Here is a 25,356-nt window from a genome sequence, read left to right as displayed (position 1 = left end):
TGATTTATGAGTGCAAGTCTAAGTAGTTGATACGTTACTTGAATACGACCCGTGCTTCATGATTCGAAAATATCTTGAAGTGATTTATGAGTGCAAGTCTAAGTAGTTGATACGTTACTTGAATACGACCCGTGCTTCATGATTCGAAAATATCTTGAAGTGATTTATGAGTGCAAGTCTAAGTTGTAAATGTGGACTTTAAAAGCACACTAGCATACACACATTGGCACCAGTCGGGCCGAGACGGGACGCTAGCACAGTCTATTACCCGTGCAGTTCGGCAACCATGGACAGCTGTTTCTTCCTTATTAGGACTCGTCAGCATGGCATAGCCGGTTTGCCTCAGTTAAACTTCATCTGCAATGAACTGCAGGGCGATTTCGACTCGAACGAAGTGCTTTTAGCCACAGCTTAGATTCATGTGGGATCTAGAGCTGCGACCGGGCTAGCGTGATGCTAATTGTGCGGATCACGCATGCGACCTTTGCTAGTCTAAAACTCCGTCGGATAGCCAAACTCCTTGCGAGTATGTATACATAAATGTGGACTTTAAAAGCACACTAGCATACACACATTGGCACCAGTCGGGCCAAGACGGGACGCTAGCACAGTCTATTACCCGTGCAGTTCGGCAACCAGCTGTTTCGTCCTTATTAGAAGTCCACATCTAATTAGTAAGTAAACCTCTACCAGGCGATTAGTACAGTGATTTTAAATGTACTTGTGACTTTCGTTAATAAATTTCTAAGCCGCTTTCCTGACTTCGGTTATTCAATCAAGCGGAATTTTTGGTGCTCTTTGATTGATCAGTACCTTACGGAGAGGTATAAATGGAAACCATTTCAGGGCTTACCAATAAATTCTCGAGGATTTCGAATGACGGAAGCCAAATTTAACTGCTCGAAATATTCGATGATAGCGTGCACAATGTGGAAAACCGCAAAAAACAACGCCGACCTATTTGCTGTCTTTTTAATCGTAGCGTTTATTTCATATTTTTTCATCCCACAAAGGTTGATTCGGGGACAGAATTCGAAAGCGGGGGCGGGGGCGGGGGAGGGGGAAGGGGAGGGGGAGTGATCTCTGATGAGTATGTTGGAGCCCTTTCATTCACTCGTACGCAGCGAAATTTTCCATCACCCTCACCTACATTATTTTCTTAGTAATTCATACATTAATTTATTAATTACATTAATTCGTACAAAGCCTTATAGCAGAAACAGTAAGAAACAAACCTAGAGCTTGGGATACCTGTGCTGTCAGTTTCAGTTTCCCGCTTTTTTGACATGACGCGCTTGCTGGTGCCAACGCACCTTTGTGACGTCTCTTCTTCAAAGAATGTCAATCAAACCCTCCTTGGTTATTGTTTATCATTGAAAATACAATGGTTCATCTGCAAGTAAACTAAAAATATAGAAATGAATTCTGATATGTTATTGACGATAGTTGATTGATAATATCTTGGGAATTAGCCGATGGAAATGGATGCTTTGTGTGACTCGCCATTGAGCGGGAGCATAATGGCGGCTTGATAAGCCTTCTTTAAGACTCTATTTCCAACCGACGTTAGGCGATACGGTCTTACGATCTCCCGGACACGTAGTGCGGGCTCACAGAAAGGGCTAACAACAGAGCCTATTGTTTAGTGGGCTTCCGCACTAGGCTTCATGGGAAGGATCAGGTTCTCGCAAAGGACCGTGGGTAAGGTTTCTCTGCTAGCAGAGGCCTCTTTTCTAGAGTAAGTACGCAGCTGCTTTGTCTCCCATTATCTTTGTTCTACAAAGGAGTTCTTTTGTCTCTATTCTCCTCGTTCTTTGTGTCGAGGTGCGGATATTGTTTATTTGCCCAATCAAATTGCAGCTTGTAAGAGCTGCGTACTGACCCGTTTTCTATGTATTTCGTTGGGCTGGCGTTCGCGAGGAAAAGAGAACGCCAGCCCAGCGAAATACAGAGAAAAGAGGCCTCTGCTAGCAAGGAAGGAAAAGGTGCTTTCTATGTCTCAATTTCGTACTCAACCGCACTCGTTCCAAGCGTTGGCTAAAACATAACGCAGCGTTAAACATTTTTCACGCTAAAAATGTTTCAACAATTGTTTTCCTTTCCAAACATAACAGTAATAATATCGCCTCGGATTGCTCAATAAGGAAAAAATAACCTCTAGATCGCGTTTAATTAGTACAATGCAAAGTTCAATACACATTAAATTTTTCTCAGATTTTTTTTATAAGCAATATGAGAATTCATAAATGATAAATAAGAAATGTAAATAAAATGTTTATCGAATTTTGCAAGCAAGCACTTTTTGTGGTCGCCGGGTACTCGCCATTGGATGGCCGACATATGGTTTTGCGATATTCAATTCTTAGCTCTGCTCGCTTCGTTGTCTTAGCTATTGCTAGGAATCTGGAGCATGTTTTAGTAATTAGCAGACTGATGTGTTGCCTGAATATTGTTGTTTTTAATGGACCGTGTTGATAGATCCTAAACTGCACGTATACACTCTTTTTTATAAGAAACTTTTTATAAGAACGTCCAGGTTGAGATTTCACTAAATTTTAAGAACATGCTAAGAACATACGAGGCTTTTTTAGTCTTATGTGTTCTAAAAAGCAACGTTAAATTGTGTTCATTCATAACAACCTTAAATATTATATTGCTATTGATCATTTGTGTAATTCTTCTCCTAATAATTCATTGGATACTATATTTTTTAGAACATTGTTTAAAACAGTTTCAGCATTAAAATGCTCCAAAAATAAGAACGTTCCAGCCTGAACTGGAAAATTCGTCGTTTTTATTAAAAAAAAAAAGATTGTAGTGTATTAATTTACCCCTCCATCATATTGCACTCTATGATGGAAAAACACTTTCAATAACGCATTTTTTTAGTTTTTACAATCTAAATGCTGATGATTAGATAAATGTTATTCAAACCAGGTTTTGTTGATCCAAGATACTTCTTCTAATTGGTTCACCGTGATGTGGCCAGGCTTGTCATGTTAGCCATTAGGAATCAAATCCCTGTCTGTCAGTATTATCACACCGGGGTATCAATGAGAAACATTAAAAGGGGGAAATAAGATAGCGACGACGCCGCAAACTAGTACACTTTACAGAGGCCTAAGCTGAGGCTTCTTTGTGATTCTCACAGCTGAGTGATCGAATTAGCGTGATTTCGTGTCCAAAGAGGGAAATTTTGGCAGGAGACTTCACAGATACCTTGAGAAAGATACAAAAGATGGATTTGTAGCCGCTCCAATTTTCGCCAAGTCGTCCAAAACCTCCGATTCTAGCACAAGGACATAGGCCAGAATAGACATAACCTGAGTATCCGCTAAAAAAAATCTGTATACACTCGGGGAAAGAATTCTTCTGCTGTTTGTTGAATATAAAGAAAGACGAGAACGGAGCAAAGACTCTTGAATTCAGAGAAGCTGACCTAGAAGTAAAAACTTCTATCTATCTGAACTATCCTAAGAAGGAGTCTCTCCTGGAGGAAAGTTCTTTACCTTTACTTTCTTGCTGAGTTTGACGAAGAACAATAGAAAGGCTCAAGCTAAAAAGAAAAAGCAAGGCTCTGGAATTCAGAAATTTAGGATTGCGTCAAAGGTCGTCACGCGTAGGAATTCAGCAGATTTTCAGGTAAGAGATACCAAAACTAAAATTCATTATTCAAAATTTCGTGCAAAGGTTTTCTAAGGTTTTTCGTGTTTGTATAATGTTTATCAAGAACTTAGATTATTGTTGCTTTATCTCGGGTAATATTAGTGTTTTGCTTACATAATGGGGCGAATTTGACATTTCTCACTGGGATGTTTCTGGCTTTGCCCGGAAACACGTTAATCTAATCTGAAAGGAGTTCAATGTACAAATTAAGCGCTCTTAATACTTCTGTGTCAATCTTTTTTGTGTCAAACCCAAGCGTAGTATCTAAATTGCAATGCAAGTGGGAACCAGTAGTTTTTATTATGATATAGAAGCCTACACGAAAGGTCGGAAATTAGCGCGCATATTTTGCGCCTTCGCTTTTCTCTAGTATTTGGCTACATTGGCAAAAAATGACGTCAAAAAGACGCTAACAAATCAATAAAAAAATAATTAAAAATTAGGTTTTCGTTACCAAGTTAAGAACTTACGAAATATTTTTTTTTTTTTTGAAGTCGACAACAACAGCTGCCCGGTGGAACATCTTTCATGTCATCGGTTTCTTAAAAGAGATCTTTTCCAAAAGATAGAGTTCAGTTTCACTTCAGTATAAGCCCTTAAAAGCCAAATATTATTTAACAGGGCTTGATCCCCATTCAGCAAAATATTTTCTGCCGGAGCAAAGGCAGACGTGCTTTTTTTAACAATCAGATTACCATCATCCCCCCGCCTTCCTCATCCATTCGGCTTTCGTTATCGCTTTCGTCCATTCGTTCCCTTAGCAGGGGACATAAAGTTTTCCAGCCGGCCTTAGGTTGCTAAGCTCTGAAACCGCCTTGCCAAGGGATCATTTTCCTAAAAAATGATTTTAGACATGGATGTGCAAAGCAGTCGCATTACACCAACCGAATCGAAGGAACAAGAGATGTATTTTTAGCGTTTGATGAGTAGGCGTGGTGTTTTAGCGAAGATAGATTCCTTTGGTAATATCCTTTTTTTAAAAACTCTCAATCAGAATTAGGCGTTAAGTTTATTTCAGTGAGAAATGTCCCTTCTAAATCATTTTTTGGTTTTGAAGAAGCGGCAGTTTACGGCTAACAAAAACCCTCTTTTCTTTGATATCAGACCAGTGAATAACGCATGAATTTGAGACCAAATGTTTTTTTCATCGACCAACTTATCGTAATTAATTAAGTTCACTTTAACAACAACTAAAAACGCTTTATGCAAGCAGATATTGGTGGATAAGCCCAATGCTAATTTTGTTTAAATAATTGACGCAAAGTCCTTCATTAACTGTGATGATTTCTGTCTGTTCGTTAAGTGTTAGGTATTTTCAGTAGAAATTGTTTGCGATCATTATTGCTTGAGGTTTCCAGCGTCTGCAAACACATGTAAAATTTTTTTGGTATTCGAAGTAGATTAGCAGATATGTATTTTTTATGTTTACTTTTCGAAACCCATACTGTGGAAACACCAATTTTCCTGGGGTGGCATTCAGGTTCAACAAAGAACGGGAACATTCGCGCTTTAATAAACAGATTACGGTCAATCCGACAACTAGAGAAGGACCCCTCCCCACATAATTCACTTGCAAGGCTCCGTGTGTGTGTGTGTGTGTGGGGGGGGGGGGGGGGGGGGGGGGGGGGGGGGGCAACGCCCACCTAGAAACGCCTGCGAGAGAGGCTAAGAGCTTCATGGCTTCGAATTTTCCCGGGGACGCCTGCACATACACTTATTTATAAAAGCGTGTAATTTTCAGTTGAAGCTGGGCGTTTTTGGGGGAGCATCTTCTTGTATATAAAAGAAATAATACCAAATGAATTATTGAATCTATAACCAGTGACTGTGACGACTTTATAGTATATTCTTGTCCAATATTCCTTTGTGGTTGTATTTTTATAAACAAAAGCTTGAAAACATTTTTAATGCTTAGTCCTTTTAAGCACTCATTAGCGCCCTAAGCACCTATATGTTTTCATTGCGAGACAAGCGGAGGCCGAGAACTTTCACTAGAAAGCGAGCACACATGACACTTGTAGTTTCGTGCTAAAATAAAAACAGAGCAAGGCCAAAACTTGCTGGAAAGAAGTTTTAGTGAAAAAAGTAAGCACTTCAAATGAACAAGAAAGAAGATATTACCACTACCACCACGTTAGAAAATATGGTAATGCACTTCAACCACACCCGTTTTCGGAAAAATTAAGCGTAATTTGTGGGTGTACGGTGACAATTAGGGATCAACTAGTTGAATCGTAACTTGTAAAAGGCAGAAGAAAAGTACGCCCCAAACCCCTATATAAATAAGGAGAATTATAAAAGCACAATTTTTTCACCTGTGTTATACCAGGTGGATTGTGTGACCGACACAAAGAACGGCTGCACGGGAGACTAGACCAGAAGTATTCTTGTAATCCCATGATCACCTCGGATACTTTTGTTTTCTGAGGGACGGTTACTAGCGAAATTCCCTCGAAAAAAATAGATGCTTCTAAATTTCCCTCATGCATTAATAATGAGAGGAATTTAGAAAAAGAGAAAAGAATATTTTGTCTTCTAAATTTAGAAAAAGACAAAAAAATGAAGAATTAAAGAAATTTAGAACCAAGATGCTTGTTTTCTTGTTTCCACCAAGGAAACAAATAGATTGACCCAGGAATAGACCGTGCGCCAGGATACCGGATACCAGAGTACTTGATCTCGTGATACCTAAACAACGTTAGACGAGATCCATTTGGGATGATTTTGATTGCTGTACGCATGCGTGCTTATGACGTCAAAGAACTAAACTGTTGTACGATGCCTGCGGCGTCGGAACTTCAACTAATCATCCCCCGGTTGCAGGGACATTTAATCACTAAATTTCCTTTTGCCTTTTGTCATGCTATAACTTCTTAACACAGGCTTCTAGGCATGAATTATTACTCTGACGATTTGGCGATAAGCCATGAGTAATTATGTTTAAGCTATAGGCTCGAGGCGATATTTGACACAAAAAACGCTCTCGACACTAATCCAAGCATAGCCGCCAAAAAAGGCTTACTAATCACGTGACGCGCAACAACAACAATAATCACCGGTAAGAAAGAAAATCAAATCCCCCCTGAATTTTCCCTCCGAGCACTATAGAGAGGGTTCGCAATACAGGTCTTGGGATACAGTGCTTTTTGAGGCCTCAACATGACGAGAACGTGCGAGTTTCGGGGTAGAAATGCCCAACGGGACCAAGTAATAAGGATAATTATTCCGATTAGCGGGATTTCGGTAAAAATGTTCAGCTAGATTTTTTTTAAATTTCTGTTATCCCACGGGGATTTGGGGCCTTTTGGTTTATTTGCAATCTCTGTGAATTACAAAATTAATAATAACAAAGGATATACTATGTATTTGGCACAAGTTTTAATAACGTCCTTTCAAAACTTCCTTTTTTATTGTGTCTGAAGACGAAACCATTCCAGTGTTTGCCCCCGTTACTTTGCAAAATAAGACTGATTTTTTTGGACCAGAACCTGGTTATATATTTTTTAACAAAAGCAACGGTACTTTTCATTACCAACTCTTGGTTTCATAGATTTAGTCGTATTTTTCAAAATAAAGGAGACAAACTCTGTTATGAGGTTTATAAGTCTTCAGACACAATGAAAGCAGAAAGTCTTCTAAGGACTTTATAAAAAAAACTTGTGCCAACAAACATTAAAAAAAAAACTTGCGCCAGAAATATTTGTAAAGAATATTTATACTTCATTAGAAATAACGGAGATACTATTCATACTATAAATATAGTATTTATACTATGATAACAATGATCTTTATGAATCAGGCAGGACCTATCTCTCTCTACTTCCCAGGGTGCATTGCGATAATATTATGTGTCAGCAAAATTCTTACTACTTCTACCATGGGTACCATGGGTACCATGGGCTCCGAACTTCGCTAGGGCCGCGAAGCGTTGTACCAGAGGCTCCGAACTTCGCTAGGGCCGCGAAGCGGCGTCAACGACTGAGCGAAGCGAAGGAGCCTCTGGTGCAACGAATAGCCAGCCTCACTATGGTGCTAATGCTTCATACAAGATTTGTTCTACGCTGTTGATTGGTCAATATAAGTTGCTATTGTAGTAGCTTTCCATATTTGGAGAATCGTCTCCATCCCAGTCAAACCGGTTTATAGGAAACGGATTAATAAGTCGTGCCAAAATCATTCCAGCTATCTAATACATCAAACAACTACATCGAACAACTATACTTATAATCAAATGAATTTCGACATTGCTTTGCAAGAGTCCATTGAAGAAACTATTAGTACTTCGTTCCCTGACGTTAAGGATTTGAAGGATGCCCAAAGAGTAGCGATCAAAGCGTTCTTGGAACGAAAAGACGTATTTGCGAGACTCCCGACTGGCTGGAGCAAGTCACTATGCTTTCAAGCTATTCCTTCGTTGTGCAAAGCATTGAACAGCAAAGGCTTTGAGCGCTTCCCTTCGAGACCTATTGTTATTGTGGTTAGCCTGAGTATCTGGCGATTTTATTTTTCAAAATTTGGAGAGGATAAATTAAAGTACGCCTGACACAAATACTAGACGCGAAGCCTGCCGCCCCTTTTCAGGCCACTGTCAAAATACTTCGGCTGTCAATTTTCCAAAGACTCGCGTGGTGGCAAAATCAAATACCCAAACCAAATTATAAACAGCATTTATGTAAATCAAAACTACATTGGTGTTATATGCAAGGGTAATAATTTTATTAACGACGAACCCCGGTGAGAGTAACTTTATGCTAAATGGTTTGAACGCAAAGATAGTTGACGGCTCAGGAGATTTACGATTTAAGTATATAGCTGCAGATCCACACATCACTAAATTACTACAGGATTTTCACATCACTTATTTCCTACAGGCTTTTTCGTCTAAATAGACAAACCTCTGCTTGAACACAAATTCCATTATTTGATAAGCTCACTCGATCAACAACTCGCGGGAAGTAGCGCAAACAATCCCAAGCATTCTTCGTGCTCTCACAGACAAATTTCTTGATAATATTCGGCGCCTGGTCTGTCTAAAAATTTGATAACAACTACTAAAGATGTCCGTAGTATTAAGCAGCTTCTATGACATCAATATTTCCAGCGCTTTTGGTATAACTAGTAGATGTTCGCTTCGAAAATTGATACCAATGAGAAATAAACACACGCAATGACCGGCCTTGGCAAAACATTTGAACATCTAACCTGAGTATCAGGCGTAATTTTTCCGAAGAAAATGAAGACAGGAAAATATATTTTTTAAATGTTAAAGAAAACTATTTCTCTGATTCTGCTAACACCAGGTCAAAAGCACTTTTGGAGTCCGCCATTACTCTGAGAACGAGCAGTCGACGGGCTAGGGTACTATATATAGCTGAACCAATCAGCGCGTCCCATTCGAGTACCCTTTGTTTTTTTTTACCAATCAGGAGCCATGCCGGAATCTGGCATGAGAACATGCGATTCGAACAGTACTTTTATCAGGCCCTTGTCTTGTTTCTCGCCGGCGCGATAGAAACATAGGAGGGCCTGATACTCAGGTTAAATTGTGGTATGCCGTGAACGCTCTTGTGTAGTCTCACATTGATGAGGTCGAGAAATATGGCTTCAGAGCATGTAGTTTGTCTGGCGACAACGTGGACGTACAAGGGTTAAAATCTACAAATCTGGCGAGTATTCGTTCGTATTTACAAGCCCTGAGTCGCTCTTGGATTCCTCTAGGTGGAGAGACCTAGTAAAAAGCAAACATTGCCAGGATAACGTGTTTGGTTTTGTCAAGGATGAGGCACACGTGCCTAAATGGTAAGTCTTTAATTACGAACATTTTTGTGTATAAAGCCGCTGTTAGAGGAACTTGTGTCGCGATGTGTGTAACTATTTTTAGCGCTTGGATTAACATAGAATACCGTTTGCTACCAAAACTTGAACCTCCCAGGAAGTCTAAGATGGTCCGAGCTACTGGAGTTGGATATACTTGTGTTATAATCACATACTAAGGCAACGTTCAAACTTCGTGTTATCCATGAGCCGTATTCAATGCATGCGTGCAAATGAATAAGTCGATTGTTTCATCTTTATTTGCATGCATTTGCACTGAATACGGCTCATGGATAATACAGCGTTTGAGCTTAGCCTAAGTGTTAGGATTATAATAGGAAGACAACTACATGTGTGCAACAACTACCCATAGAAACCTACCTCAACTACCAGAATGCACCAAATGAAGCGCACACTGCATGACGGTAGTTGTTGGGGTAGGTTCCCATGATAAATATGCGCGTATGCTTATAGCCGGAATGGCCTATTCACTAAATTCACACTTTTCGCTCAATTATAGATAGCATGGATATACTAAAATGGTATAGATATATAAACAAAAATTGTATATGTTTTTTTTTGCAGGGGCCAAGGTAATTCTAAGGAGAGAAAGGCCGCATTTCGGGAATCCTTTGGCCGGCTTGGTGAGGTGAGGTCACTGTTACCAGAGGGGACACCTTTCCTTGCCTTGACTGCAACAGCAACAGATGATGTCCATAAATCCACAGTAAAAGCCCTGGCCCTCCGGAAATACCTTGTTGATGTCTATTTAAGTCCAGACAGGGAAAACATTTACCTCCACAAGGAATCAGCAAAAGGGGTATTTGAATGTTTTGACTGGTTGGTCAAAAAACTTAAAGAAGAATCAAAGAACATGTTAAAAGTCATTTACTCAAACAGACTTTTGTCTCCCTTCAGTTTTGGTTAACAGGGTTCTACTGTATATGACCAAAGACATCAGACATTCCCATATTTTGATTGATAACATGAAATCAACAACTTATTATGAAATACCTGTCATCACTTGATTCATTGGACTCTCTAGTCTCTGCATCTTCCTTCATGTTCTGCTGTCTCTCCAAATAGGTCACTCCATGAGCCTTGAGTTCATGCATATCTCTTGATTTCATATATACATAAGATTTATCACAAACTCTACAGAAATACTGAGCACGTGTTACACGCAGATTGGCAGCTGCAACAGCAGGGCGCATGTCGTCATGGACCTTTACTTGTTCAATCATCACAAACTTCTCCAGGAGGGTATTCACATGATAATGGAGCCACTTTCTCTTCTGCTGATCGCTTCCATTAAGGATTAAAGGGGGAATAAACTCTTCTGCAGGGCTGTTGAGGTTCTCAAGTCCAAAGTACTTTAATGCAGCTGCCACTATTAGCGCACTTGTCTCCATATCAACATACTCCTTGCAGCTGTTATAATTGTCTTCTGCTTTGGGAGTTTTTTCGTTGCTACAGTTGATGACATTCATGTTTGAAGCCATAGAGCCCACATCTCCAGCAGATTGTACATCAAAGAAGTTGTCATAAAGAACCTAGAAAAGTAACATAATTGTCAATTAACATTAACATGCTGTCTCGTGCACCAACTACCACTCCCCTATTGAAATTACTACCCATCCCCCCCAACTTTCGCCCCCCCCCCCCCCACTTATGGGACCACTGTGTCGCTCCTGTTATACTGCTGCTGCATAAACCGCACAAACCATAGGTACCTGGTACAAAGTCCGTACTGTATGCCAATCCTCCACTTGTTGTGTTCTCGTTCTTCAGAATCAAGCCCAGGGGAACCTGAAGTACATAAGAGAGATATGAAACTAAAACACACTTTAAGAAGATTCCCTTGTCTTTTACTGTCCATAAGCGTGCACTCGTAGAGTTTTGCCATGAAAACAATAGAACAGTTGGTGGTAGGAACTTAATTTTTTCCCCAATATTGCCAAAAATTTATGTACTTTATGCCAAATGTTCCAAATGTTTATTTTTACTGGAAGACTATATAACCAACTGTAACTCGGAAATAGATAAGTCTTTATAGTTATATATAAGTTTATATGTAGTTTTCATTTAAAGTGGGGTTTTTTGTAGGTTCAAGCTTGATCGTTTCTAACAAAAAGGGTGATAGTACACCATTTAACCGCCAGATTACGCTTAAACGAGCTTGGTTACCACCAAAGTTTTTACATTTTTGAAATCTTCTTAACTTGCATATCAATTGTGTACTTTTGAAAATAAATTGATGGTTAAATCTATTTCAAGGAAATCTTCTTAAATTTGACAGTTAGTCAAGAGTTATGCTTAGTTCAAATGCCTTTTTTTTCATGTGCCATTCCTTATGCAGATTGCTGCATGCAGATGAAGATGAAACAACAAACTTGGTTCATTTGCATGCACTTGCATTAAGAACAACACATGAAAGTAATACTTTCTTGTGTAACTACCACCTAATCCCTATTTGAGTTCCAGGCTGATTGAACCTTACAGTAAGAAGAGTAGTATTCCCACCACTCTAATAGTAAAATTAAGAACATTGTTATACACGGTCTGACTTTGCCATACTGCCCTTTTTTTAACCGTTGTAGACCAGGCATTCTTGAGACCAGTACACGGGTAGCTAGTGGGATCAATTCATGCAGAAGGTCTTGGTTATCCTTTGCAGATGGTAGATAATCAACATTCTCAAGATCCAGGATTTAGCCAACTGGTCTGTCATTTGGTAGCTCTCCGCCCTCTATACTATTTTTCACTGCATTCAAATTGAACCAATGTACAGAGTTGTTTTGGTTTGTTGATGACGTATGTCTAGCCTTGACAAACAAGTCCACATTATCTCCAATTATCTGGAAACTTGTGGTATGCTAAGACCTCTGATCTTTTTGTAGTTTGTTCACCAGGTCAACTGATTTCTTTAAAACACTAATATCAAGAGGATGATTCAACTTGGTCTCTACTCGCTTTTTCAGATCTGCATTGTCAAAAGCCTGATCATTGCTATGGTCTAGTTCCTCCTTTATCAGTGAGATACACCTATTGACCTTGCACCGGAACTCTACCTCCTCTTTCCATTTGACCACCTCAGAATTGAAGTTAATACCCAGCTTGTCTATCATGTTCAATGTGCTTCTGTAACCGATGCATAAACAAAATTTGCCAGCCCGCGCGAACATCTGCAAAAATGACATAGAGTACTTTGCTGGAAACACAAGCAAATCTAATGATGCGCAAAGGTGACCTTTGTCACACATAATTTATATAAATGTCTGTCACCATGTTAACCTCCAAAACTGTTGTGTTAATTCAAGAGAGGCATTTTTATGTCTCATTTTCCTGTTATCAAACAATTATGCACCCCGGCTTATCTTTACTCTGCAAATTTGATAAAATACAGTGGAATCCAAATAACTCAAACCGCCTGATAACTGGACTTGACAATTTTTCTAGACACTACCTTTCATTTACTTCTACTCGAATGACTTGGGCTCCTACTTACTCAAACAGGTTCATGTTAACAGGGAGGGGTTGAATCTGTAACATACCTGCTTTTCAGCTCCAGCATGCCAGAATAGTAAATACATCTTGTAACTTATAGCAGACATTGAAGGGTTTCTAGCTCGAAGCATCAATGAGGAAGCTACACCTGCTGCCCAAGAGAAGGAAGCCCTTCTCCTTCTAGCTGCTTCCTTTGATTGAACAGACCTGTCAGCATTCCCAGCAGCACGTAGACATTTATAAAATGTAGGTGCTTTGGTTTCTAGCTCTCTTTCTATGTCCTTGCCTGACAGGTTCACCACATTCTCCACATCACTATCTCCAAGAGTGGAAGGGTTTTTGTTAGAGCAGAGTTCCTTAACTCAAGCTTGATGTCCTTCGATGTGTTGTTTAGTGCCATATCCTTAACTTGAGGCTTTGACAGCATCCCATTTGCAGCAGCCTGGTATTCCCCTGATTCCCAGTTTTGAATAATGGCAGCATCCTCCCCAGCTACAGTCTTACAGATCACTTGACTTGGATACTTTATTGTGACCTACAAAAAGTCAGAAACAACTCAAAAATAACAATTTCACCTTGAAGTAGCCTAAGTTTATGAATATTGTAGAAGCTCCATTATGCCCCATCCCCCTCTCTTTTAAGCCCCCCCTGCCCAAATAGAGCCAAAACCCTCAATAAGTTCCCTCCTCTTTATAAAGGCTGTATTCCACACGATCAATCGCGACCAAGTTATACGACCAAGTGCAATCATGCAGCCAAATTAGCCACAATTGAGTGCGATCACAAGGAAACCAGCCTTAAAACAACGCCAACATCAGCCAGCATTGCTGTTGAAGACTTGCTCGACTGACTACAAGAAATAGTTATGCACTAGTCCTTTGAAACCCCAACCCCCATGGTCCTGGGGAAGTGTGGAGTTAACGCGAGGGCTTAGAGCACTTTTAAACAAGAATCTGTCCCATGGGGATGGGGGAATTTACAGTTTTTGACTCTAAGACTTGTCCCCATCATGGGGGATTGGGGAGAAATGAATAACATCACAAATGTACTTTGCAAAAGTCATGTCTGTTTCTGGTTTGAAACACTTTCTCTTCTATGTAGCAAGCAATTACATGTATCAGCGTGTGGCAAGCTGCATGGCGGAATGTGCAAAAATGAATATGAATGATAACTAATGCCAGATGAAGATAATTTATTTTTTCATTTTTTTTTTTGGTAACTGTTATCTTCGTTGTTATATTAGTACAAATTTGCTGAAGTATACTGGCTTTGAAAGATGAAGGCTTTTTTCAGATGACTCGTTGTTGTCGGGTAGTAGGGGCATTTGACTGCAGTTTTGTCCCGAGGGGGTGGGGGCTTTTCTCTGTTTTCTCTGTACAGCATCAAAGTCTAATCCCCCACCCTTCCCTGGGACCATGGTGGTGGGGTTTCAATTGACTAGTGCATTATTGGTTTGAATGTAAAAAAGGGGACTTAATGTCATTGTTAATGAAGGGATATATACTTGTTAGATATCACCTGATACTTTTTTATATTATAAGGGCCCAAAATACCTAGTGTAAAAACACACAATAACTATATACACTGTGCACTAGCAATACCAAGCAAGACTTAAATAGATTATATTATTGAATACTAGCATACAAAACATCTCTAATTATAATAAAACAATGGTCCTAATGCGTGAATCAACCAATTCTCTCACCTCAACAGTTGTTGTATTTTCTGCTGCGACATGGGCTAATTATCCCTCAGACTCGCTTAGTGGATTTAAGGAAACGCTGACCCCGGTCCGCGGCATCCGCGAGGGTAGCCACACGTTTTTGTGCTCTCTGTCGTTTCGTATATTTGTTGCTGATATTTCCGGCTTTCCATGTCCTGATGTGGCCCAGTACACTTATAGTGTTCTACCAGGCCTCGCTATGGCTTCAATTAATATCTACACTGAATTTCTGGCGTTTTTCCGACCGAAGTCCGTTGCATCCCCTCAACACCAAATGGCGTCATCATGTACTACCCGAATCTCGTATTCAGCGTCGTCGCTCAAAACCATGCGGAAATGCTCGCCTAAACTGCGTCTCCCGGATGATCTCTGGGCAAAACTGAAGACCGTAGGAATCCGAAAACCTCCTCGTTCTAAACGGAAGCCGAAAAAGAAAGAAACAGCTAATCACACATCGGTCGTTGACTCTCCGCCCTCTGATCGTCCCAGGAACACCAGGATGATTCCCGTCACCCTCATTGCCAATTTCAGATCTCTCCTACCCAAGATGGACGAACTTTTTTCGATCACGAAGGTTATAAGACCAGGGATAATTTGTTTAACTGAGACTTGGCTAAATAATTCAATACCAGATTCAGCAATCGCATTGCATAATTATGTTTGCCTGAGGAAAGATGGTGCAGTGGGACAATGCGGAGGTGTTTGCGTGTATATAGACTCGCGCATTCCATGTAAACGACTATTGGATTTTGAGCGCCCTGACGTTAAATCGTTATGGATTTCTCTGAGGCCCTTTAGACTACCAAGGCACGTAACCGAGATACTCATCGGCGTGATTTATCATCCACCCCACCTTGGTAGTGAAGAAAACAATCCTTATGGACCACTTTCAAGAGAACACCGATGCTTTCCTGCGCAGGCATCCTGAAGGTTTGATTTCCATCTGCGGAGACTTTAATCCCTCAAGCACTGGTATCTCGCCTCAAGTTGTGAAACGTTGCACGGGTTTATCGCAAATTGTTGAGGTTCTGACAAGAGACTCTGGTACGCTTGATTGGACCCTCACAAATAAACCTGCATTATTCCTCCCGCCCTCTCAGCCTCCAAAGATCGGACAGAGCGATCATTATGCAGTTCTAGTAAAGCCCAATAACCCACTCATGGCACAAAAAAACTGAGAAGAAATATACTACGAGACGCGACCTTCGTGAGAGCAGTCTGTGCTCCCTGGGGAGATGGTTAACAACCTTTAACTGGGACTGTGTATTGAATCTGTCGTCTGTCAATGAAAAGGTTCATTCGTTTTATGAGATCTTCTGCAAAGCGATTGAATCATTTCTTCCTGCAAGGAGGCTGGGAGTATGCTCATCGGATAAGCCCTGGGTGTCGAGTAGAATGAAGTCGCTGGTGTCCAGGAGACAATCGGCGTTCAAGGCTCTTGGCAAAGACTCAGCCATATTTAAAATGTTTCGTAACAAAGTGCAAAAAGAAGCCAGGAACTGTAAAAGGTCCTACTTCAACTCGAAGGTCTCTTCACTCAAGGACACAAATGTATCAAAGTGGTGGGCTGAGGTTAAATCCTTAGTGGCCTCACTGCTAGATCCGAATGGTGGTACCAGCTTATCGACAGCACCACTCCCACTACAGATGCATTATGTGAGAAATTTAACACATTCCTAGAAAATGTTACCTCTCACTTCGCCCCCTTGGACTTAGATTCCTGTGCGACTACCCTCCCTGTTCCACCGGATTTCCTTGTGTCCGATCACCAGGCCTACAAGGAACTTTGCTCAATGAAAGCAAAGAAGTCGTCGGGTCCTGACCCTATACCATCCCGCCTATGGAAGGAGTTTGCTTACGAACTTGCCCCCGTCGTGGCCAACATATACAACAGCTCTCTGAAGGAGGGACATGTGCCCAAGCGCCTGAAGTCCTCGTACGTCACCCCCACACCCAAGGTCTCGCCCCCAAAGGTGATCGGGGAAGACCTGAGGCCGATCACGCTGCGTCCCCCCTAGCGAAGATCTTAGAAGGGTGCAACCCTGGATCATTATCTTTGCCTGTGTCCCCTAATGGGGGAATCCCTCAGGGAACTAAGCTAGCACCTCTGTTGTTCGCGATATTAGTAAACAAGCTAGTGGCACAATGGCCAGCACGTATAAAATATGTAGATGACACAACCGTATTTGAGGTAATCCCGCGTTGTAGTCCTAGCTACCTACAAGTAGTCGTAAATGACATTAGTAACTTTGCATCCAGTCGTGGCATGCGACTTAACCCGAAGAAATGCAGAGAACAGAGTGTTAGCTTCCTTCAATACCAACCATCCCTCCCTGGGGAGTTGTATATTTCTGGTTCACCTATTAAGAGAGTGGATAGTTACAAGATCCTTGGAGTCCACTTGAGTAGTGACCTCACGTGGAACGTGCATGTAGAGTACGTTATTAAGAAGGCCAGCAAACGGTTATATGCCTTGTGATCACTAAAAAAATCCGGTGTTCAGTCTAATGACTTAGTCCGCATATACTGTGCGTTGATAAGATCGGTACTAGAATATGCAGCACCAGTGTGGGCAGGTCTACCATTTTTCCTATCAGATTTGCTGGAAGCTGTGCAAAGAAGAGCGATGCGCATTATTTTCACGCATACTGATTATTGCACGGCTTTTACCAATGCAGGGCTCATGTCCTTATCTGCTCGTCGTGATAGCCTCTGTGAGAGTTTTGTCACCAAAGCGAAGATATCGCCTCCTCTAAACTATATCATTCCTAAAGCTACAGAAGTCAACCAATCTTTTCCACCAATGTTCTTTTGAAAAGATAACTTAGATTTCTTTGAAGGTCTTGTCAATGACGATCCGTGTGAGGTGTTAGTATTTATACTTCCCCGAAATGCCGCTTGCTTTCGGGGCTTCTCCAAACTCAGCGGAGAATATTTAAGACGTTTCCCGGGCCTGGAACATAAAGCTACCTCCTGTGCCTCCGATGTATCGGTGAACTTGGGCTTTAACTCCGGTAACTCCCTGAAAACGAGTGATTTTGCCTTTTCGATCCTTTCTAGAGTTCGATATCGGTTTATGCAAATGATGGAGGATTTGCTTTTCTCAAGGCGAACGCTCAGCTCGAGCAAAGACGAAAGCCGCTCTACGATCTTTTCCTTCTTAGCCTTAGTTCCAGAAAATAGATTAAATTGACCTAAAACGCAATTCGATGTATTAGCGTTACACAATCGACAGAAATTATTTGGATTAAATGACGACTTTGCGGAGTTGACGGTGGTATCCATTTGCTGTTGCCAAATCGCCGCGAAACTACGAAATTCACATGATGTAGGATTCACGTGGAGCACCAAACGAACATTTTGACAGGTCATTCTTGCGTGACTGACGTCATGACTAAAAAACCGGTTTGGCGAGTAATCCGAAGCGTCGTTAGCACCATAGTGAGGCTGGCTATTCGTTGCACCAGAGGCTCCTTCGCTTCGCTCAGTCGTTGACGCCGCTTCGCGGCTCTAGCGAAGTTCGGAGCGTGACGCCGCTTCGCGGCTCTAGCGAAGTTCTGAGCCTCTGGTACCCAGGGTATACTACTTCATGTGTGGAAAACGACTGAGTATTCCCAAGGGAGCAGTATGTAAGTGAGCTTCATGGTAAAACTAATTCACTAAGCACTATTATTTCGCTAATTTGAGAAAGCGCTATAGAAATGCAGAAACCATTTTTCACAATTCTATCCCCCCCTTTCCCCCTCACCTTTTCTACCACCACCATCCCACACCCTTCCACCCCTTTCCCTTAACCCATCGCATTTTATTTTCTCTCCAAAATTGCTAGGTATCCTACTCAAAAGGTAGCTATTTTAATCAGGGTCGGTTCTTTTTTATTTCAAACTACTACTTGTAATCGTAAAATATTTTGAGATCACTCGAATCTAAAACAAATCGCCGAACAAGTGACACGTAAACATCATCCACTTCAAAGAGGATCCATAACTACAAGTAATGTCGCACGGGGTTACTTACTTCCTTTCGGGTGTTTTTTAAATTCTATTTAAAAGGAATGCGAAAATTAGTTTCCTCTGTATCTTGCCCTAGGGTATTGCGTGTCCATTGTCGGTTCCAGTTAAAAATCATTAAAAAGGCATCGCTGTTGATAAAGTCGCGCGTTTTTATCCTGGGAGTTTCCTGAAGACGGGTCTTTAGACAATCACGACTTCTCTTCGGATTGAAGCTTTTAGCTAATTCCGCTTTCACTGATAAAGGTTCGTTATTTATACCTTTAATATACTTTCCGCTAGAAGACTTTATAGTCTTCTACTTTGGTTAAAGCGATGAAGTAACGAGCTTCATTTTTAAATAGGTATTTAAGGTTCGCAAGAACAAAGGAGTTTTAATAGCATTTCATCGAACTGATGCGGGGTGATTCCTTAATCGTGATTAAACTTTTAATGCTTTTTAAAGTAAAGTATACTACTACAGTATCGTGTGCGACTATACTTGTTCCTAAAAGTCCCTTTATTGAAACCGAACGTTAATGAATATATCACTATTAAAAAAGATCACGTCGTGATCCAATAGCGGTCTCCTACAACAACAGTATCGACTATGCGACTATGCTTGCCTATATAAGCCCTTCTTCGAAGCCGAAAGCCTCCTGTCTACGGCTCTTGAACGTGTTCACTACGCTTTATTTCGCTGTTTTTGAAGATGGTATAGCCTGAATCTGTCTTCTAGTCATACGTAAGTTGAAACACTCTGCTACACGTAACTTAAGAAGCTACCAAAAGGCCGAGTTTTGAGTTCTTAACGTTTGTAAGTAGTTTAAGTTTAAGTTCTGTCAAAATTAACTTCAAAAAGTCGAATTTTGCTATTTTAACTAAGAAAAATCTTGTCTTAGCATTGAGGGTTCTTGTTTACAAATGTTCGAATCGAAGCGCGCGATTTTTCGTGCGATTTTCCTCTTGAAATCTCCCTGACTTCTCTCTTCCGATCGGTTTTGAGCTGTTCGTTGCTTCACTCCGTTGCTTAGTAACCTGTCCATCTCTTCAAACTACTGCTGGAACGATCGGGAAAGATACTGTAATATATTCAAATGATAAAAATAACGCGCGAAAAGTGAATGGTACCTTTTTATTTTTCGCGAAGAAAATGTCCGATCTCTTGTCTGAATATACAAAATACAAAACAAAATTCAATTTAAAAGTCCGTGAGCCTGATTTTCCATACATCAGTGATCATTATGTAAATAGATCTTTTTGAAAGTATGGCATAGCATTCATGGGAAAAAAGATGACTAGGGAAACACCATTGACTACATTGATCTACTCAATTACTGGATACCAAGGCAATGGTTTAAAATAGAACCTGCTGCTAGTGGGAGGATAAAAGAAAGACTTAAGAGAGAAGCTGACTCTGTTTCAGAGAAATTCCGAAAAAGCCATGGAGGAAGGCAGCGTAGTGAATTAAACTCAAAATCATTCAGCCTAAATATTTTAGTGAATGAACTTGTTTCAATAACAGACGTAGAGTCTGAATGCAAACAAGCGGAACAGTGTGCAGACGAATGAAGACAAAATATGAAGATCTAGAAGTAGATAAAATCAAACTTTTAAAAATGATTGCTTCTATCACCAGTAAAAATGAGAAGATAGCTGACTTGAAAGAGCAAAATAAACGGTTGCAGGTGTACATCATTTTTTTTTTCGCATTCTTGTCCATTCCATATCCCATGTCCAAATACTCATTTCTATCCATTCAACTAATCATTGATGTCCTCTATTCCCTGATTTAAGTTGATATAGGATTTCAAGTCTTTTACAATAGCATTTCCAAATAAATATATATTATGCATGTGAATCCATGCCAACTTGAAGTGAATATTGAAGCATCCTTCAATAAATAGCAAAATTATCATTCCACATCAAGTTCAAATCCACTGCTTCTTCTTTACAACAACAGTTATGTAAAACAATGTCCCATACTCCATGAATTGATGTACATACCAACCAAATGCTTCAGAAACTTTATAAGCTGATGTCCTTATCCAGGTAGTGTTCAGACCATGCTTTTACTTTTGTAAGCAGGTGTACATCATTTTTTTTTTCGCATTCTTGTCCATTCCATATCCAATGTCCAAATACTCATTTCTATCCATTCAACTAATCATTGATGTCGGGTAGTTCCCTTAACCTACATTATCCATTCAACTAAGGGGGAAGGGGGGGGGTTGAATAGGTTCGCGGATCGGCGGATTCGGCCCCGAAATGCTCACAGATTACGGATTTTGATGATTATTTCAGCGGATTGGCGGGTTTTGGAAATACGGCGGATCACGGATCTGTTGACAATTTGGGCACGGATTTCGGATTTTGACTGCTTTGACCTTCGAATTTCGGATTTTAAATTAATTTCAATCGATGCTATTGTTTATCTGTCAAACCATGCGGATCTAAAAATATCTGCGGATCCACGGATTTGCCCCTAAAATGTTGCGGATCGGCGGATTTACATACCCCTATTCACTCCACTTAACTAACCATGTCCTCTATTCCCTGATTTAAGTTGATATAGGAGTTCAAGTCTTTTACAATAGCATTTCCAAATATATATTATGCATGTGAATCCATGCCAACTTGAAGTGAATATTGAAGCATCCTTCAATAAATAGCAAAATTATCATTCCACTGTCAAGTTCAAATCCACTGTTTCTTCTTTACAACAACAGTATATGTAAAACAATTGCCCATACTCCATGAATTGATGTACATGCCAACCAAATGCTTCAGGAAGTTTATAAGCTGATGTCCTTATCCAGGTAGTGTTCAGACCATGTTTTTACTTTTGTAAGCAGTTAACTGTACAGCCTGAATATATTCCATGAACGATTAGCAATCCATCTGTTGCCATCCATCTTTTTTATCGCTGAGAAAGAAGAAAGGAACTCATTAATTTTATATGACAGCTGTTTCGAATTTTAGCAGTAAGCTTATTCTATTAAAAGATAAATTGCTAAACATTTTCCAGGACAAAATTGAATTGAATTGAATAATTGTAGACTTACTCGAAACTTGTGGTTCTTTCCACGACAACCTTTGTCCAACTGTGTTTAGTTGTAGGGAGTTTGAGTTGAATTCAATCCATCAAGAAATACATTTCAAAAAGCTACACCGCCACGTGCTCACAAACTCTTCGACTAGAATGTGCACGAACGAACCAAAATGATTGAATTCATTCCTTATTTTAAAGCAAAATAGTTTGCAGGTTTCCAAAATAGTCTTAAACTAAAGTTATTCGTTGATAATGGCAGATATTTGAAGGATAATGAACAAAATTCAACTCCCGAATTGAGCTCGCGAATGACGACAGCGTGAATTTCAGCGTTCGCGAGATAGGCGCGATATCGAACATTATCACTGATATCTGATATTGACATTAGGATATTATCATTGTTTCCCTTTAATTATATTCTATTAGATAGTGGTTAGACCCCCTTTCCTCTCCTTTCCTCATCCCTCGATATAGTGATATTATCGGAGATTATTTTATTATCATCTACTAGATGTCTATTTAGATCCCCTCCTTCCCTCTGCTGGACCCTTGATATTGTGATATTATCGGAGATTATCTTATTATCATCTACTAGATGTTTATTTAGATACCTTCCCTCCCTCTGCTGGACCCTCGATATTGTGATATTATCGGAGATTATCTTATTATCACCTACTAGATGTCTATTTAGATCCTCTCCTTTCATCTGCTCTACCCCTCGATATTGTGATAATGTCTGAGATTATCTTATTAGAATCTACTAGATGTCTATTTAGATCCTCTCCTTTCATCTGCTTTACCCCTCGATATTATGATATTATCGGAGATTATCTTATTAGAATCGATGTCTATTTAGATCCTCTCCTTCCATCTGCTCTATCCCTCGATATCGTGATATTATCTGAGATTATCTTATTAGAATCTACTAGATATCTATAGAGATTCCTTCGTCCTCCTCTGCTGTACCCCTCGATATTATCGGATATTCGACTACAAAATCTACTGTGACTGTCACGTTTGTAGAACGAGTATATATGTGATATTATATATAGGGGTAGAGACCCCTCGATATTGTGATATTATCGGAGATTATCTTATTAGAATCTACTAGATATCTATTTAGATCCTCTCCTTCCATCTGTTCTATCCCTCGATATTGTGATATTAGCAGAGCCAGCGCGGAGCTCCATAGGTTTAGAAATGGTAACTAGGCGACTCAGTTTTTGTTGTCAATGACGTCATTGTCACAAGCTGCCATCCATCCATCCAGCCAGCCGCGATCTGCCTCGGCACAGGCCTCCAGAACGCTCAAAACAATATGGCGGATGCGTATTTGTGCCCCTCTCAAAAACACACGAAAACTGACTGCAGAAAAGCCAAGAATTGTCGAAAAAGAAGTGCTTGAAAACAATCATTCGTGGGAATGCTAACCACGGATATGAACTTGTCTAATTATGTGCAAAAGACTGTGTAAAAGCATGGTTGAAAGTTTTGAAGAGTCAAGCCTTGTGCTCGAGTCAAGGTCAGCTGAAATGTCAGAGTAAGCCACAAGATAAAGAAAGAAAAAACAAGCTAATTTTATAGACACCTTCTCCGACAAGTTCTCCTATGTATTTGTTCTTCACTGGCAGACGTGGGTAAGTTAGCGTATTGCATTAAATTACTTAGCGGAACGATCTTTCGGAGTCTTTTCAAACTTTGAACACCTTTTTTATTGTTAAATTTAATTTATACTTTAAGTACTTACCTCAGAGAATAAATATTCTAGACTTCATTTATGAAATTCGATCTCTAAATCTGCCATTCACCATCTATCATAGGAAAATTATAACTACTTTTCATGAATGAATTGAATATAAGTTACCAGAGCTGTCAACTCTGTCACAAGATTTTGGACTTCATCATAAACCTAATTTATGTGAGAATGTTCATACATTCTCGGTATTCATCCGCATTGGCTCTCTTGTTTTTTTTTTTTTTCGCATATTTGCTGTATTTCATCCGATTTCACAAGATTTCTGTCCAAGTTGGGTTGACAGCTATGTACTAGAAATAAAACCAAAAGTTATTTTTAATTCGTTTCAATGAATGATTGGTCAAATTCTCAAAGATGAGCAAGGCTTTAATGAATTACTTGGGTAAACTCCAGCTTTCTTTGGCGAAAGAAATAGAGAACTGGTTTCCTAAAACCTTAAAGAAATTGAGAGCTGGTCTCCTAAAACCCTAAGTATTAGTAATTTGTGAAAAACAACATTGATAAACACTTGAAATTTAAATCAACTATTCTGGAATTCTGTTTTGATTAAAAAAAAAAGGTGCACATACATATTTAGGACCTTGGGGATCTGTTATTACCTAAAAAATATGCCTTGTTTTTATACTACCTACAATATTTTGAATAACCCTGGGTACCTCAATGTTTTCTTACAAACATGTCACAATATAATGTGGTCCAAAAGTAAAATTCAGGTTTCATAGAAAGCCAAGACAGAGGAGCAATTTCCTCAAAAGCAATGTTTTTTTCCCTCTGCAGCTTCTCCTATAAAAGCTCTTTCAACCTCTGGCTCATCAGATCATAGAGCTTTATGAGACAGCAAAGTTCATATGTTAGTTTTCTGTAATGGGTATCATTTTAGAGAGTTTTAGTTGGGACTATTTTTAGTTTTATGAATTAGGTTATTGTGGTATAATATTTGTATCCTATTTTTAGTTTTAGGTTTTATGAATTAGGTTTTAGTGGTATAACATTTGTATTGTAAGGAAATTACCAGGTTTTTTTCTTAAATGCTTTTCTCCAAACTTCTTTAGGTTAATCTCAGCCAGAGATTCTGAAATCAAGCTGAGACACAAGCTGCTGGCTAAGAGGCATGACCCAGGGCAGGATGTACATATAAGGCATTCATATTTAATGTAGGTCACCAAAAATTACCACATATAAAGTAACAAAAAGTAAGATAATATTTTAATGGAAAAATTGTTCTAAAAAATGAACCAGAGTTATAAAAGTAGAAAACCTAGTTTTTTTTCCAAGTTAGCCTGACAGGTTCTTGTATAATGTGTGGTTAGTGACATTTAGGCTATTTAGGTTCATAAATAGTCTCTTGCTATTACAATGACTCGCTGAGGTAGTAAGTTAATCACAAAAAAAAAAAAACAGGTCCCCTATATGATCCTTAGGATCATATTATTTAAAACTATTTAGAAATCAATTTTCCTATTTCAACCTATTTCAAATTATAGGCTAAAAAGATGCTTATAAAAAGGATTCTAATTTGATAATTTTAGGTTAACAGATTCATTCTAGGTTCTTATATGTGGTTCTTAACTGTGTAATAAAATAATGTACTCAGAATTTTTTCAAATATGTTGGAATACAAGAGAGAAGGTTAATAAAGATATTTTTCCAATATTTGAATTGCTTACTTTAAAACTTACACAAGAGAAAGAAAATGATAAAGCCCTATCTTTGCAAGTTAAGTAAAGTAATTTAAAGAAGTAAAAGGAATTGGGACAGTACAGGCAGGGAATGAGTACTTTTACCTCAAATCCACTATGATAGTGTGATTTGCTGATATACTTATTAATGTATAGGAATTTGATATGTA

At 39.5% G+C, this 25,356-nt stretch overlaps 2 protein-coding genes across 4 annotated transcripts in view; one reads left to right on the top strand and one right to left on the bottom strand.

Annotated features, from left to right (window-relative positions):
* Positions 1-1,159: 1,159 nt before the first annotated feature.
* LOC125560742 lies at positions 1,160-12,608 on the bottom strand. Its single transcript, XM_048723075.1, has 4 exons — positions 12,364-12,608; positions 11,214-11,265; positions 10,495-11,033; positions 1,160-1,404 (listed from the first exon to the last, which is right to left on the bottom strand). Exons 1-4 carry the CDS (start codon positions 12,606-12,608, stop codon positions 1,371-1,373), a joined length of 870 nt encoding a protein of 289 aa, XP_048579032.1. The 3' UTR covers positions 1,160-1,370.
* The window catches only part of LOC5509265 (galanin receptor 2b), a 53,312-nt gene continuing 30,869 nt past the window's right edge, over positions 2,914-25,356 (top strand). Inside the window, exon 1 of one of the 3 annotated variants that reach the window (XM_048722467.1) lies at positions 2,914-3,642. Coding sequence is in view for 2 of the 3 variants with exons in the window: in XM_048722463.1 (XP_048578420.1) it covers positions 21,481-21,518 (38 nt within the window). In the remaining variant the exon portion in view is untranslated. Of the gene's footprint in view, positions 3,643-18,025; positions 18,340-21,101; positions 21,519-25,356 lie in introns of those variants that run through there. The other 2 variants (XM_048722465.1, XM_048722463.1) reach the window with 2 other exon arrangements.

The sequence above is a fragment of the Nematostella vectensis genome, chromosome 15 (assembly GCF_932526225.1).
Source record: "Nematostella vectensis chromosome 15, jaNemVect1.1, whole genome shotgun sequence".
NCBI classification, from domain to species: Eukaryota; Metazoa; Cnidaria; class Anthozoa; order Actiniaria; family Edwardsiidae; genus Nematostella; species Nematostella vectensis.
This window is presented reverse-complemented; position numbering and strand designations above follow the sequence as displayed.